At 38.1% G+C, this 14598-nt stretch overlaps 1 protein-coding gene across 1 annotated transcript; it reads right to left on the bottom strand.

Moving 5' to 3' along the window:
• Nucleotides 1-6995: 6995 nt before the first annotated feature.
• Nucleotides 6996-12562, bottom strand: LOC104799506 (homeobox-leucine zipper protein REVOLUTA-like). Its single transcript, XM_010522070.2, has 18 exons — nt 11659-12562; nt 11096-11261; nt 10918-10991; nt 10743-10833; nt 10564-10659; nt 10347-10460; nt 10178-10261; nt 9934-10092; nt 9767-9841; nt 9496-9602; nt 9237-9411; nt 8963-9151; nt 8789-8869; nt 8311-8445; nt 7922-8235; nt 7713-7812; nt 7409-7558; nt 6996-7213 (listed from the first exon to the last, which is right to left on the bottom strand). Exons 1-18 carry the CDS (start codon nt 11895-11897, stop codon nt 7052-7054), a joined length of 2511 nt encoding a protein of 836 aa, XP_010520372.1. The 5' UTR covers nt 11898-12562; the 3' UTR covers nt 6996-7051.
• Nucleotides 12563-14598: the final 2036 nt, after the last annotated feature.

Below are 14598 nucleotides of genomic sequence, written 5' to 3'. Positions count from 1 at the left end.
TTTCGTCAATAAACAGGAAAAAAAAAAACAAGCCATATATTAGCTTTATTCATTATAGATAATACGACATAACGAAATACATGATTACATATTAATTGCTACAATTAGCAACACATTTGCATAAATTGCGATCGCGACAAAAATTGGAAACATAGATGGATCATCATCTTTCAAGACAAAAATACCAAACGTGTATACCAAAACTATCACAATAAGAAAAATTTTAAAATTATTTATTACTATTGGACGGCTGAGCCGCCTTAATTATTTATTTGTTACTGTTGGACGGCCGAGCCGCCTTAATTATTAATCTGAAATATTGTGTTATTTATGGACGGCCGTGCCACCTAAATTGTTTTATCTTTATGGACGGCAATGCCGCCTGAATTATTTTACTTCTGCATACGGTAATACCGCCACATATAAACAATTATATTATATAATCTATATAAATTAATAAATATTTATAATGCAAAATATTATCATATATAATATTGATGGTCATTTATACAGAAAATGTTTTGAACAAACAAAATATGTTAGTAATAAAATTTACAAATAAAGTTTTATAAATTCTTTCATATATTAGTAAATTAATTATAAATTTTTTTGTTTTCTCAATAATTAGTTATACATAGCATAGCATGATCAATTAATTTTACAAAATAGTTTAACAATACGTTTTGATAAATTATTTTATGTATAGTTTTATAATACAAATTGATAAAATCAATTACAAAATTTTAAAATTTATTTCCGAGATGCATGATTTTTCATCAGTAATTCATTATTCTGCTCGGCCAATAGAAGACATGAGAGAAACTCTGAGTATTTTGTATACCCCTTTTCTCGATACTGTTGTTGGAGGATAATGTTCGAGGCGTGCATAGTTGAAAAGGTTTTTTCCAACATCTCATTTTCGCTAACTGTTTCACCACATAATTTCAAAACTGATGTGATTCGGTACATCGCCGAGTTATATTCACTGACAGTTTTGAAATCTTGAAATCTGAGATGAATCCACTCATATTTTGCCTTGGGGAGGATTACCGTTTTTTGATGATCAAAACGGTCTTTTAATTTTTTCCAAAGATCTGCAGGATCTTTGATTGTCAGATATTCCTTTTTCAAATCATCATGAATATGATGTCTCAATAATATTAGTGTCTTTGCTTTATTTTCACTTGATGCACTTTTCTCTTTAATTGTGGCACCAAGACCTTTTGATTCTAAGTGCAAATCAGCATCCAATTGCCACGATAGATAATTTTTTCCCGATATCGGTACATAGTTTCTCTCATGTCTTCTATTGGCCGAGCAGAATAATGAATTACTGATGAAAAATCATGCATCTCGGCCGACAGGTTCTGTACCATTTCCTGAAGTAAATGTTACAGAAAATATATCATTCCCTGGAGAGAATGTTATATTTTATAATAACCGAGGACGTGGTTATTTTCGAGGTAGAGGCCGAGGTCGAGGTCGAGGCCGAGGACGAGGTCGTGGTGTTAGCCGAAGTTGGAATAGAGGAGGTGGTCGAGGAATCTCATTCCAAAACCATAACAATAATAGAGGGGGAACACATGATCATCCAAACAAACGGATGAAAGAAAGCACATGTCACCGGTGTGGAATGACAGGACATTGGTCACGTACTTGTCGCACGGCTAAACACTTGGTGGACCTTTACCAAAAATCGATTAAAGAAGCGAAAGGGAAAGGTGTCGAGACAAATCATGTCATAAACAATTCGGATGATGATGCTGGTGGTGCTAAAGATTTTACACACATGGACCTCGCTGATGGTTTTGCGCATCCTGAAGATGGCGTTGATTATGAATAAAAAGCCATATATATAGTTGTATCGTTTATATATGTAATCAACCTCGTAATAATCCATATATGCATAAATAATGCGTCTACATTTTGTAAAATAGTTATGTATCTGTGTCATCATTTCTGTTAGTCATAATGTTATAATATATTTTCTAATGTTTACTATGTTGTTTTGTTCTTTAATAGATAATGAGTATGGCTAAATCTGCAAATCGATGAGGATATATATGTTTAGCAGATAGTGCTACAACACATACAATACTGACAGACAAGAAATATTTTTCTAGTCTGAAAATAAACAAAGGAAATGTCATTACTATATCTGGAAATGCAAAAATAATTGAAGGCTCCGGAAGAGCCGATTTCATAATGCCAGGAGGAACAAAATTTGCTATAAAAGATGCATTATTTTCCTCCAAGTCCCAAAGAAATCTATTAAGTTTTAAAGATATCCGACTGAATGGATATCATATTGAAACCACAAATAAAGGTGATATTGAATATTTGTGTATCACCTCAATCAATATGGGACAAAAATATGTGTTAGAAAAATTACCCACTCTATCTTCGGGATTATATTATACTAATATCAATGTGATTGAATCATATGCCACAGTAAACCAGAAGTTTACCGATATGTTCAAAGTTTGGCATGATCGATTGGGTCATCCTGGTGCCATTATGATGAGAAAGATTATCGAAAACTCTCATGGTCACCCATTGAAAAACCAGAAGATTTTTCAATCGGATGAGTTTTCTTGTGATGCATGTTCTAGAGGAAAATTAATAATCAGACCATCACAAGCTAAAATCGGGCATGAATTACCATCATTTCTAGAAAGGATTCATGGTGATATTTGTGGACCTATTCATCCACCATGCGGACCATTTCGATATTTTATGGTATTAATTGATGCTTCAAGCAGATGGTCGCATGTATGTCTTTTATCATCACGTAATCTGGCATTTGCCCGATTTTTAGCCCAAATAATTAAATTAAGGGCTCAGTTCTCGGAATACTCAATCAAGAAAGTGAGGCTTGATAATGCTGGAGAATTTACATCACAAGCATTTAATGATTACTGTGTAGCAATGGGTATTGATGTTGAACACCCAGTTGCACACGTTCATACACAGAATGGATTGGCAGAGTCATTAATCAAACGACTCCAGCTTATTGCTAGACCATTGATAATGAAAACGAAACTTCCCATTTCTGTGTGGGGTCATGCCATTTTGCATGCTGCAACATTGATTCGTATTAGACCAAGTGCATACCACAAGTATTCTCCATTGCAATTAGCATTTGGTCAAGAACCTAATATATCGCATCTCAGAATATTCGGATGCGCAGTATATGTACCGATTTCCCCACCACAGCGTACAAAAATGGGACCACAAAGAAGGCTTGGAATATATGTTGGGTATGACTCACCATCCATTATACGATACCTTGAGCCAAAAACTGGAGATATTTTTTTACCGATATGTTCAAAGTTTGGCATGATCGATTGGGTCATCCTGGTGCCATTATGATGAGAAAGATTATCGAAAACTTTCATGGTCACCCATTGAAAAACCAGAAGATTTTTCAATCAGATGAGTTTCCTTGTGATGCATGTTCTAGAGGAAAATTAATAATCAGACCATCACAAGCTAAAATCGGGCATGAATTACCATCATTTCTAGAAAGGATTCATGGTGATATTTGTGGACCTATTCATCCACCATGCGGACCATTTCGATATTTTATGGTATTAATTGATGCTTCAAGCAGATGGTCGCATGTATGTCTTTTATCATCACGTAATCTGGCATTTGCCCGATTTTTAGCCCAAATAATTAAATTAAGGGCTCAGTTCTCGGAATACTCAATCAAGAAAGTGAGGCTTGATAATGCTGGAGAATTTACATCACAAGCATTTAATGATTACTGTGTAGCAATGGGTATTGATGTTGAACACCCAGTTGCACACGTTCATACACAGAATGGATTGGCAGAGTCATTAATCAAACGACTCCAGCTTATTGCTAGACCATTGATAATGAAAACGAAACTTCCCATTTCTGTGTGGGGTCATGCCATTTTGCATGCTGCAACATTGATTCGTATTAGACCAAGTGCATACCACAAGTATTCTCCATTGCAATTAGCATTTGGTCAAGAACCTAATATATCGCATCTCAGAATATTCGGATGCGCAGTATATGTACCGATTTCCCCACCACAGCGTACAAAAATGGGACCACAAAGAAGGCTTGGAATATATGTTGGGTATGACTCACCATCCATTATACGATACCTTGAGCCAAAAACTGGAGATATTTTTACGGCTCGTTTTGCTGATTGTCAATTTAATGAGAATGAATTCCCACCATTAGGGGGAGAAAATGATAGAATGGCGGGAAATAAAAATGATTGCAGCAGACCTATTCACAAAAGCTCTACCGACAACAATGTTCAAGAAACATGTACATAACATTGGAATGCGTCATCTACGAGACCTTTGATCCGATATACAGGGGGAGCGTGGAACTGCACTCTTTTTTTTTGTCTTGGATTACAAATAGAGCATTTGAATACGGGAATTTTTCTACATCAATCTAATTATACAAAAAGGGTACTAAAGCGGTTCAATATGGATAAGGCAAATCCCCTGAGTACTCCAATGATTAATAGATCATTGAATGTTGAAACAGATCCATTTCGCCCCCGTGAAGATGGTGAAGAGACACTTGGTCCTGAAGTACCATATTTAAGTTCAATAGGGGCTCTTATGTATCTTGCCAACTGTACTCGACCTGATGTAGCATTTGCTACTAATCTGTTAGCAAGATATAGTTCAGATCCTACACGAAGGCATTGGAATGGGATTAAGCACATTTTCCGTTATCTTCAAGGATCGATCGATTTGGGATTATTTTTCCCTAAAAGTACAAAACAAGAAATTGTTGGTTTTGCAGATGCAGGATATTTATCTGATCCACATAAGGGAAGATCACAAACAGGTTATATCTTCACAATGAATACGGGAATTTTTCTACATCAATCTAATTATACAAAAAGGGTACTAAAGCGGTTCAATATGGATAAGGCAAATCCCCTGAGTACTCCAATGATTAATAGATCATTGAATGTTGAAACAGATCCATTTCGCCCCCGTGAAGATGGTGAAGAGACACTTGGTCCTGAAGTACCATATTTAAGTGCAATAGGGGCTCTTATGTATCTTGCCAACTGTACTCGACCTGATGTAGCATTTGCTACTAATCTGTTAGCAAGATATAGTTCAGATCCTACACGAAGGCATTGGAATGGGATTAAGCACATTTTCCGTTATCTTCAAGGATCGATCGATTTGGGATTATTTTTCCCTAAAAGTACAAAACAAGAAATTGTTGGTTTTGCAGATGCAGGATATTTATCTGATCCACATAAGGGAAGATCACAAACAGGTTATATCTTCACAATCAATGGAACTGCATTAGCTTGGCGTTCTCAAAAGCAAACATTGGTTGCTACGTCATCTAATCACGCAGAAGTTATCGCGCTACATGAAGCAAGTCGGGAATGTGTCTGGCTTAGATCTTTGACTCAACATATCCAGACAGCTAGTGGATTATCAACCAATAAAGCTCCAATAATATTATTTGAAGATAACGCTGCATGCGTTGCACAGACTAAGGGAGGATATATTAAAAGCGATAGGACAAAACATATTCCTCCGAAGTTCTTTGCATACACTCAAGAGCTGGAAAAGAATAAGGAGATTGAAGTCAGATACATACGATCATGTGATAATGCAGCAGACCTATTCACAAAAGCTCTACCGACAACAATGTTCAAGAAACATGTACATAACATTGGAATGCGTCATCTACGAGACCTTTGATCCGATATACAGGGGGAGCGTGGAACTGCACTCTTTTTCCCTTATCAGGTTTTATCCCAAGGGGTTTTACTGATAAGGTTTTTAACGAGGCAGTATAAGACACGCAAATACATTTTGATTAACCGTAGCTCCAAGGGGGAGTGTTATAAATGAATAGTGAAGCTACGGTACTGTTCACGCAGCCGGGCACTGTTCACGCAGCCGGGTACTGTTCACGCCGCCATACGGTTACTGTTTAGCCGCCATACGGTTACTGTTCATAAATACGTATACGTGAACAGTAACTTCGGATTTTCTATAAATAGCTCATTTCCCTCCTTCATTTGTACACAATTCCAAGAAAAGAAAATTATTGAAATCTTGTTCCCGGGTCTCTCAAACGATCGATTTCGGTTTCTAGTTAACGATCTGATTCTCGGGTCTTCTATATTTCTTCGTTTTTCACAACAGATTACAATTAATCACAAATATCACCAATAAAAATAACCTTTTGGAATTAATTTGGGGAGGCAGAGGATGTGGAGGGGCTTTAGTCCAAGTGGGCCTTACACTTCGAACGGTCCAATTACGAAAAAGCCCTTTTAATTTCGGCAGTGTAATTTGATTTGGACGTTGCTTCTATCTTTAACACACATATATATATGGATATGGCTTCTCTACACGTCACATTTCTCTCCCGATATACAAATAGCCAAATCAAATTGCATAAAATAATAATGTAACAATCAAATAAAATATGAATTAAAATTTTGGAGCACTTGAATTTGTACAAGTATTATCACACGTTTAACCATTATTATAATTTTTTTTTATAATATTAGAACTGACATATTATATATATTTTTGGAAACTGAAGTATATACAAGTACGTAGATTTTTTTTTTGATAATGGGACGTCAAATCCTTTGTGTGTAATAATTAGTCATCATTATTCATCATTGTGTGCATCTATAATCCTTTGTACGTACCTTTATTCGTCATTTGATTTAATCATAACAATTAATTTCAAGATCCTATGTAAGGCGATTTGTAAGTTAATGTTCCCACCACTTGTTATTGTCCCACACAAATATTAATTAATCATACAAAAGACTGCTGAATTATTCACTTATTCCCTATCCAATGTTTGCTTCCTTATAAAATCTATAACTAATCATTTTTTAATATCAATTTTGAAAAAAAAAAATCAACACAATTTGATTCTCTTTTTTCAAACATTTCCCCAAACCAAAATGGAAAAAAGTGGGAAATTTTTGTTTCTAACAATAATAATAATAATAATATTAATAAATAAGATGAGATTAGAAAAATGAAAATAAAATTCACAAAAAAGACCAGTTTACAAACAAGAAGGCAAGACAATGAACAACAATGGTGTCTTCTTCTGGAGCAGAAGCCAACACTTTCCATGAAACAGCTTTCTCGTACGTTACCTGTCTTCCCATCGTCGACACGCATCTTCCCGCAGGCATGCACGCAAAGCCCTGCCACCCGAAACTAACCACGTAAACTGAAAACCCGAAACTATGAACCGATGACAGATAATATGGATCTGAAGTTTTCGGGTACCCGAACCAAATACAACCATGCTTCTTTTTTCTGTTATAAATCTGGTTTTTAATAGATTCGGGGTCCGGATATCTGATCCATGTCCATTCTGTCTAAGAGCTCTATGGTACCTGTTGCATGAGGTTGGCGAAATCGGAGCAGAGGGCTTTGCGTCCAGATTCATCAAAGATGTTGTCGAGAGTTACGTCTTGTAAGGCCACCAAGGTTGTCTCCAGCATGTCCAGCCCTGCCTGGTTCCCAAACATGAACACTGGTTGCGGCTTCACCCACCCAAATCAAAACAAAAAGAAAACTCGGTTTCAATACCTAAAATTCGGATAGGACGTATAAATCCCGGATTCATTCTTCTAACCGATTCATTTTTTCGTCGATCCAAGGATACTAGATCAATGTGTGTGGTCACTAGAAGATTACCTTAAGAGAACAACACAATATGGCGTCCTGGTGATGCCACAGCTGTTTCAATACCGAATCATCGGAGTCGGGATTCAGTAATTCCGAGCCTAAGTGGTGACTGGAAACATACGGAAAAAGAAACCGAAGATCACTAAAAATCCGACAAAAGACAAGAAAAATCATCAGAAGAAACAGGTTCATTCGTATGAATGAGGAAGAAAACTCACGTGTAACTTTGACAGATCCACTGGGCAAGAGTCACAGCTTCAGTGGAACCAGGAGATAACTTAGAACCCAAGCTAGGAATCAGCCCCGACGGCGAAATCGCCGTCGCGACTCGCTGAACCGACGAAATCACGCTCCTGACGTACTGGCAAGCCATGATTGCCACGTTCTCTCTTAAATCAGTCTCAAATGGAAACTGGAAGGCGATAGTGAGTATGGACCGCGACCTCGAAGAATTCTCTGAAGCCGGACCGACCTCGAGGCTAGAAGTTAAGTCTAACGTACGGTTAGCCGTCGGCAAATCCGAGCCACCTCCCTGCACAGAAATGTTGTGAGGGTCGGAAAAATAAATACTGAATCTAAAGCAAGAAATGAGCCGTGGAAACATTACCGTTTTTGCATCGATGGGTATAACTCGGAATCCAGAAGGAACGAGAGGGGCATCGTCGGGGAACATTTCGTTGATCGGAGCAAATACTAGCTCTGAGCAAGCTCCTATGACGTTCTCGTCAATCCCGGTACATATCTGTTGTGTTATATTTATGTCAAACTAACCAGCCCACCATGAGCTCGAACCGGTCCAATCCGTTTTTATAAAACTGAGTTGAAAGCAGTTAGCCCTAGCTCGGCCCCCTGGCTCCCGAGCCAAACGAACCGGTTCACCCCTAACTCGTCAAGAGCTGGCTTGCATGCTTGTTTTTTAAATGAGCCCAAGAAAAACTTAAACCAGCTCGTCCAAAAAACGAGTTGGATTTGAGCCGGCTCATGAGCCAATGGCTCATTTTATATCCCTACGAGTGATTACTAGGAACGAACACTATCGAGTTTTCGAGATTTCCGAGTGAGAAAAATGATACGAAGAAGCGCACCTGTAGAAGATGGACGTCTCGTGATACAAAGGCATCTTCTTGGACAAGAGAATGACCTTCCAGTCTAACAACTTCAAGCATCTAAAAGCAAGAAACCGAATTACTAACATGAGGAAAGATACAACAACGATTCCCGACGCAAATCATGCAAAAAAAAAAACCGAGAAAGCTTACTTCTTCATGTTCGATGGTGTGCCCTAACGGCATTATGATCTGGCTCCCGGTAAACCTCGTAGGCCTCATTCCCGGATAAGAATACGTACCTGCTTTCAAAGTGGCTGCGGAATACGCATCTACGCTGAAATCAGCCCACTCAGACCGATGCTCCCTAAGAAACCGGACAAGAACTGCGGGCGGAACATCCTAGAGACAGCAATAACAACATAAACCTCGTTAAAAAAGTGTTTATTAAGGCGTTCTTATAAAACATCCGAGATCAGGAACTTACTTGGAGAAGCATCGAGGCCTTGGCACAAAGAACACCTCCGAGGAAAGTAAGCGAGTTAGAGATATCGTTTGAATGATTCGTAGAATTAACTGCTACTATTATGTCTTCCACACCGTCGCAGTGCATTACAGACCAACCGTCGTCACTAAACCCGTTAACAGCATCGTTGAAACCCCTGTCGGGAAAACCGAACTCAAAATTTTGAATCAAAAAGCGAAAAAAATGGCAAATAACTTATAAGTTTTCTCCATAACCGAACCTGCTTAACCGTTGGCTAAAGATTCTAAGAACAGCAGGCTGCCTTCCTAATCCGTATACGACTTCCCCATTTGTCTCTTGAGCTATTTGCCTGATGTATCGCAACGCCTAAACATTGAACCCCGAATCAGACCATTACATACGAAACATTAGCTTATTATACGATAAATTTTCGCCCATTGTTGTCATTACATAATAAAGTCAGCAACTTTATACGAAATGATTGTTCATACACGTGAAACGTGGAACGGAAATAGTATATATCTACTCACTGTAATGGTCATTCTTTGGGCGATAACTTTAGATGACTCATAAAGGGGTCGTAGCACGTCGGGAACACTCCATGCCTGCAGCAACAAGAACAGATTTCAAATCTCGATTCTTCGAGGATGTTAAGAGGATTATGAACAGAGATAGTTCTCGGGAAAAATCTCGGAACCTCGAGTTTAAGATGATCGACGATGTGAATTATTGAACCGCCGCCATCATCACAAGGCCTTATTAAATAGCCGCTAGGAAGCATTTCTGCTCTCACGAACTGAACGGTCGAGGCATCGTTAGGACAAGCTCCGGTACCAGAAAGAGATCTCTCACAAACCTTTTGAAGTAAACACCGGAAATTATATTACCAAACAATCATATGTATGTATGTATATATATACACACAAATAACAAACACATACCACGAGACTTCCGTTATCAAGGCTCGTGGTGTATCTTAGGGTCCAGAAATCCCGGGCAGGAGCCAGAGTTGTCGGGGCATAAGTCTGATAAAACGGCATTTTTCTCGCTCAGTGTTCCTTCTCGGGATTAAGGATAAAAATAACTTAAGAGAATGAAACGAGATTCAACCTGCATATAAACGAGCTCAATCGTGCTGCCATTCCCGGCTGGGAAAAAGGTGAAAACTTTAAGGCTCCGACAGTCTCGGAACCAAGACTGACGATCTTTTAGGATCTCTGCAATCTGAAACAGAAAGAAGAATTTTCCATGAAAACGATCTAAAGATCGATAGAAACTATATGAAACACATAAATCCCGTTGGCCCGAGGGACATAAAGGATTGTACCTTTGTAGGCTCTAAACTAACAAGACCGCAGGCTCGTGCTGCCACTCCGCTGCACCTTTCGGAAATGGTAAAGATACCAACCGAATCCGGACCAGGCTAAACACAAATATCATTTTCCACATCTCTACATACACAGCCATGATGTATATAACACAACGAGATGGGAGACCGGTAAATACCTTCATCCCGGGCATCTGGACCCAATCGACAGCAGTTCCTGTAGCCTTGGAAAGGAACTCTGCCATGGTCTCCTCAGCAATGGAGAGCAATCTGAAAATATACCCAAAGAAAACCATAAACCAGATACAGATTGGGCAAGAAAAAGAAACCCTAACACGGCGAAACAACACTTACCCAGAAGGACTATTCACATCTCTGAGCAAATGCTGAGGAGTTGTAACCACAGAGTCGCAGGTTGCATCAGTCACCTGAATTTAGTACATTCAATAATTTAACACAAGCTCTGGCAATATTTTCAGACAAGATGATGAGCATTTTGGAATTTAAAAAGAAAAAGCTTCATTCAGATTACTTGCACGGTGTGAAGCTGTTGCTTCATGTGTCCATTTGCGGAGACGAGCTGAGAAACCTGCTTTTGCAGCCGATCGTTCTCTTCCATCAACAGCTTATTCATGGCCGTGAGCTTCCGGTTCACGCTCTGTAACCTAGAAGCCTCTTTTCTCTGCTTGTCTCGACACCTAAACATGCGAAAACCCAATCAGAAAACATACCAGATTCAACAACCAATCCCACCCAGATTAGACCAGACACAACCCTGATTTTATAATGCATCAAGGAGAATCATATCATAGGATGCCAAATCTGGCTCTCACACCAAAACTTCCAGACAGATTCGTAGAAGACTTGCAAAAACAGAAAAAATTTTCCGAGAATAGAACCACCCACTGTACTAAAACAAGCCGCAGATCTTCAGTGTCTGGAAGCAACACAACGAGGAGGGGTCCTTAATTGCGTTGGAGCAACACAGATTCAGGTGAATTCAGAGAAAACACATGGTACCCAGAATCCGTTCATCGAAACCCAATTGAAATAATAGATTTTTCCGCCAAAACGACGCAAGATTTTTTGCAGTACCTCCGGTTCTGAAACCAGACTTTGATCTGTTTGGGCTCGATTTTTGCCAAAATAGGACACTCTCGGATAAGCTGTTGTCGCCGGAGGGAGCTGGGTTTCGGACACTCGGCGTAGACACGCTCGAGAGCCTCCACTTGCTCCGCCGTGTACCTTACGTACTTCCCGGTGCTGTCCAAATGCTTGTCCATGCTGTCGCTGCTTCTCTCGCGGTGGTTCGCCACCGCCACCGCCATCGCCATTTCTCACCTCAAAGTCTCGAACTTTCCGACGGTTTCTCACTGGGTATTCTTGCTTTTCTTTTCTCTTCTTTTGCGTTGTTTTCGCCTTTCTGGATTTCAGCTTCTTTGGAAAGTCCGTCGTTTCTTAAGAGAAACGGAAGTGTGTGTGAGTGTTCTCTTTTGATTTCGGACAATGAAGATTCTATGGTAGTGGCGACAAGTGGAACGGAATTCCGGGAAGAAAAAAATGGACTTCGAAACAGAAAAAGAGCTTCAGAAGATCTGAGAATTTCCAAGATTCTTCAAGAAAAAGAAGTGAAAAGAAACTCAGCTGGACAATTCGAGGAGAAAAGCTTCGTCGTACTCCTCAGGGTTTTCCGGGAAAAAGAAGAAAGAGAAAACCCCAAACTTTCCCGAGAAAGTGACGGGCCATCGCCAAGCGGTCGAAGCATCTCTCAGGAAACGGGAACCTCTGGAACCAGAGAGACAACAATGGATGACGGAAAAGAAGAAACCCAGTACAGAACCATCAAATATATGAAATTATTTTCAATTTTCACCTCTCAAGAACCCCAAGAAAAAAAAAATTATTGTTCTGTAAGAGAAATAAAAAGTTATTATTCTCTCTTCTCTCTCTTCCTATTTCTGACATAATCATTCCACGCATCAAGCAATCAAAAACATGTCTTGTAACCAAAACCCTTTCCCAGTGTTTGATTATTTGTTAGAATGTCTCATCGTATATCTTCCATTTATTTTTCGAGATCCATTGAACCGAGTCCAATCAAAAACATTCTTTTTTTAAGTGTATTAAATAATCAAAATAAATGTTATCATATGACCCACTGTACGGACATTTTTAATCCTGAGTTTAAACTTTAATTCATTTCAATCTGTTCCAAAGTTGTGAGATATATATAAAATTCATTATTTTATTCATAATATTGTTATATTTTGAAAGTGATTTTTGTTTTTCTGACCTGTCGTCGTATTTATCCCTTTCATCACATAATACAACACTGGAAATTTCATAATCTATCTGGTCATTGTTTTCAAAATACTTACTTTTATGAGCCTTGACAAAGGGTATTAACGTCTTTTTATTTGATCTGACATGGCAGCATTCACTTCCCACCCACTACCCATCCAATGCGGTTTTTTTTCACGAATTCATTTAAAACCCTCCAACGGAAACAGAGTGTTTGGTTTTCATTAGTTGGTCGCTCGGTGCACCAATATCTAGGGGTGAACGTTTCAGAAAACAGTTCGGGTTCGGGACGAAATAGATCGGTTTGGTTCTTTCAGTTTTACAAAAATAGATACCAATCGGGTTTTTTATTATATTCGGTTCGGTTTCGGTATCGGTTCGGTTCGGTTCCGGATTTTATTAAAAAAATGTTAGATTTTCTTTAAAAATATTCGGTTTTTCGGGATTTTTAAAATTCGGTTCGTTTTGGTTCCGAGAAAATTCGGTTCTCTAAAAATGGTATCATTCGGGAAATAACAACGGTTTCGGGTCGGGAAAAATACCGTTTTAACGGTTCGGTTCGGTCCAGTTCCGAAGAACCGAACCGAAACGCCCAATCCTACCAATATCTACTCCATTGGACATTATTTTCTTCTTCTTAGCACGCATTACTCACATTATTATATAAATATCGATACAAATAAATTTATATAATGTCGGTGATGGATACTAATAAAATAAAAGTTTTTTGGTATTGAGATCCTTTTTATAATCAAAATCTGTGAAACTTTATACATATCCACACATTATAATCAGCTTTGAATAGATTTAAAATCTTAACATATTTATATCTAATCAAAGTGGATGAGAATTTAAATATTATAATGTTTAGGTATATTATGCTATATTGATATTAATGTATTTGGAAAATATTTTTTTTCTGATCGATCCATTACCATTCAACAATATTTTTAGTATTTTATATGTATTAATTTTATTTTCCTTTTGGGGATTATTCTTTTTTCCATCTTTAAGGAATCAACCCACTCCACTTGTCGTTAGGGGATGCGGGGGTGCTTAGATTTGATTAATCACCTGCTTTAGCGTGATTAGAGAGCAATAATCGCAATTATTTAATTATAATCACAGATCAAATGCCCTCGTCATTATTACTTCCCACCCGCTAAACAAGCTTGCCTAGATTTAGGGTTTCAACTTTCAAGCCCTACCCTTATATCATATATATATTATATATACATATATATACGCACTCAAGATAATCAAAAGAAGTAACTTGTGATCTAATCACAAGTGGTCATTAATCACCTTTTTTTTTTACTATATGTTAATTAAGGCAAGTCGATTTTATTCACATTAATAAACTTGGACCGTTTTGAGGACATGATTTATTAGACAATAATGCCGCAACTAATGACTGTCCGTGGCATAATTGACAGGTCAATGCAAAACCGATATATGAAAATCATATGACAAGTACATTTAAATTCGAAATACACATATCGAATTCTCGTTCAACTACATATGAAATACAATAGGACCCTTTGATGAATTTGTTAATTTGACGTCATTTTTAAAAAAATAATTGTTATATAATTATCTACAAATTAAATTTATTTGGAATGATATAATTTATAACAATACCTTACCATACCCATCATTACTATGACGACGCCCACATGCACCGGTGGTACCATCGGATCCGATGGGTGATCGATCTCCATGTGGGTTTCGTAG

The sequence above is a fragment of the Tarenaya hassleriana genome, unplaced genomic scaffold (assembly GCF_000463585.1).
Source record: "Tarenaya hassleriana unplaced genomic scaffold, ASM46358v1 Cleome6, whole genome shotgun sequence".
Classification (NCBI taxonomy): Eukaryota; Viridiplantae; Streptophyta; class Magnoliopsida; order Brassicales; family Cleomaceae; genus Tarenaya; species Tarenaya hassleriana.
This window is presented reverse-complemented; position numbering and strand designations above follow the sequence as displayed.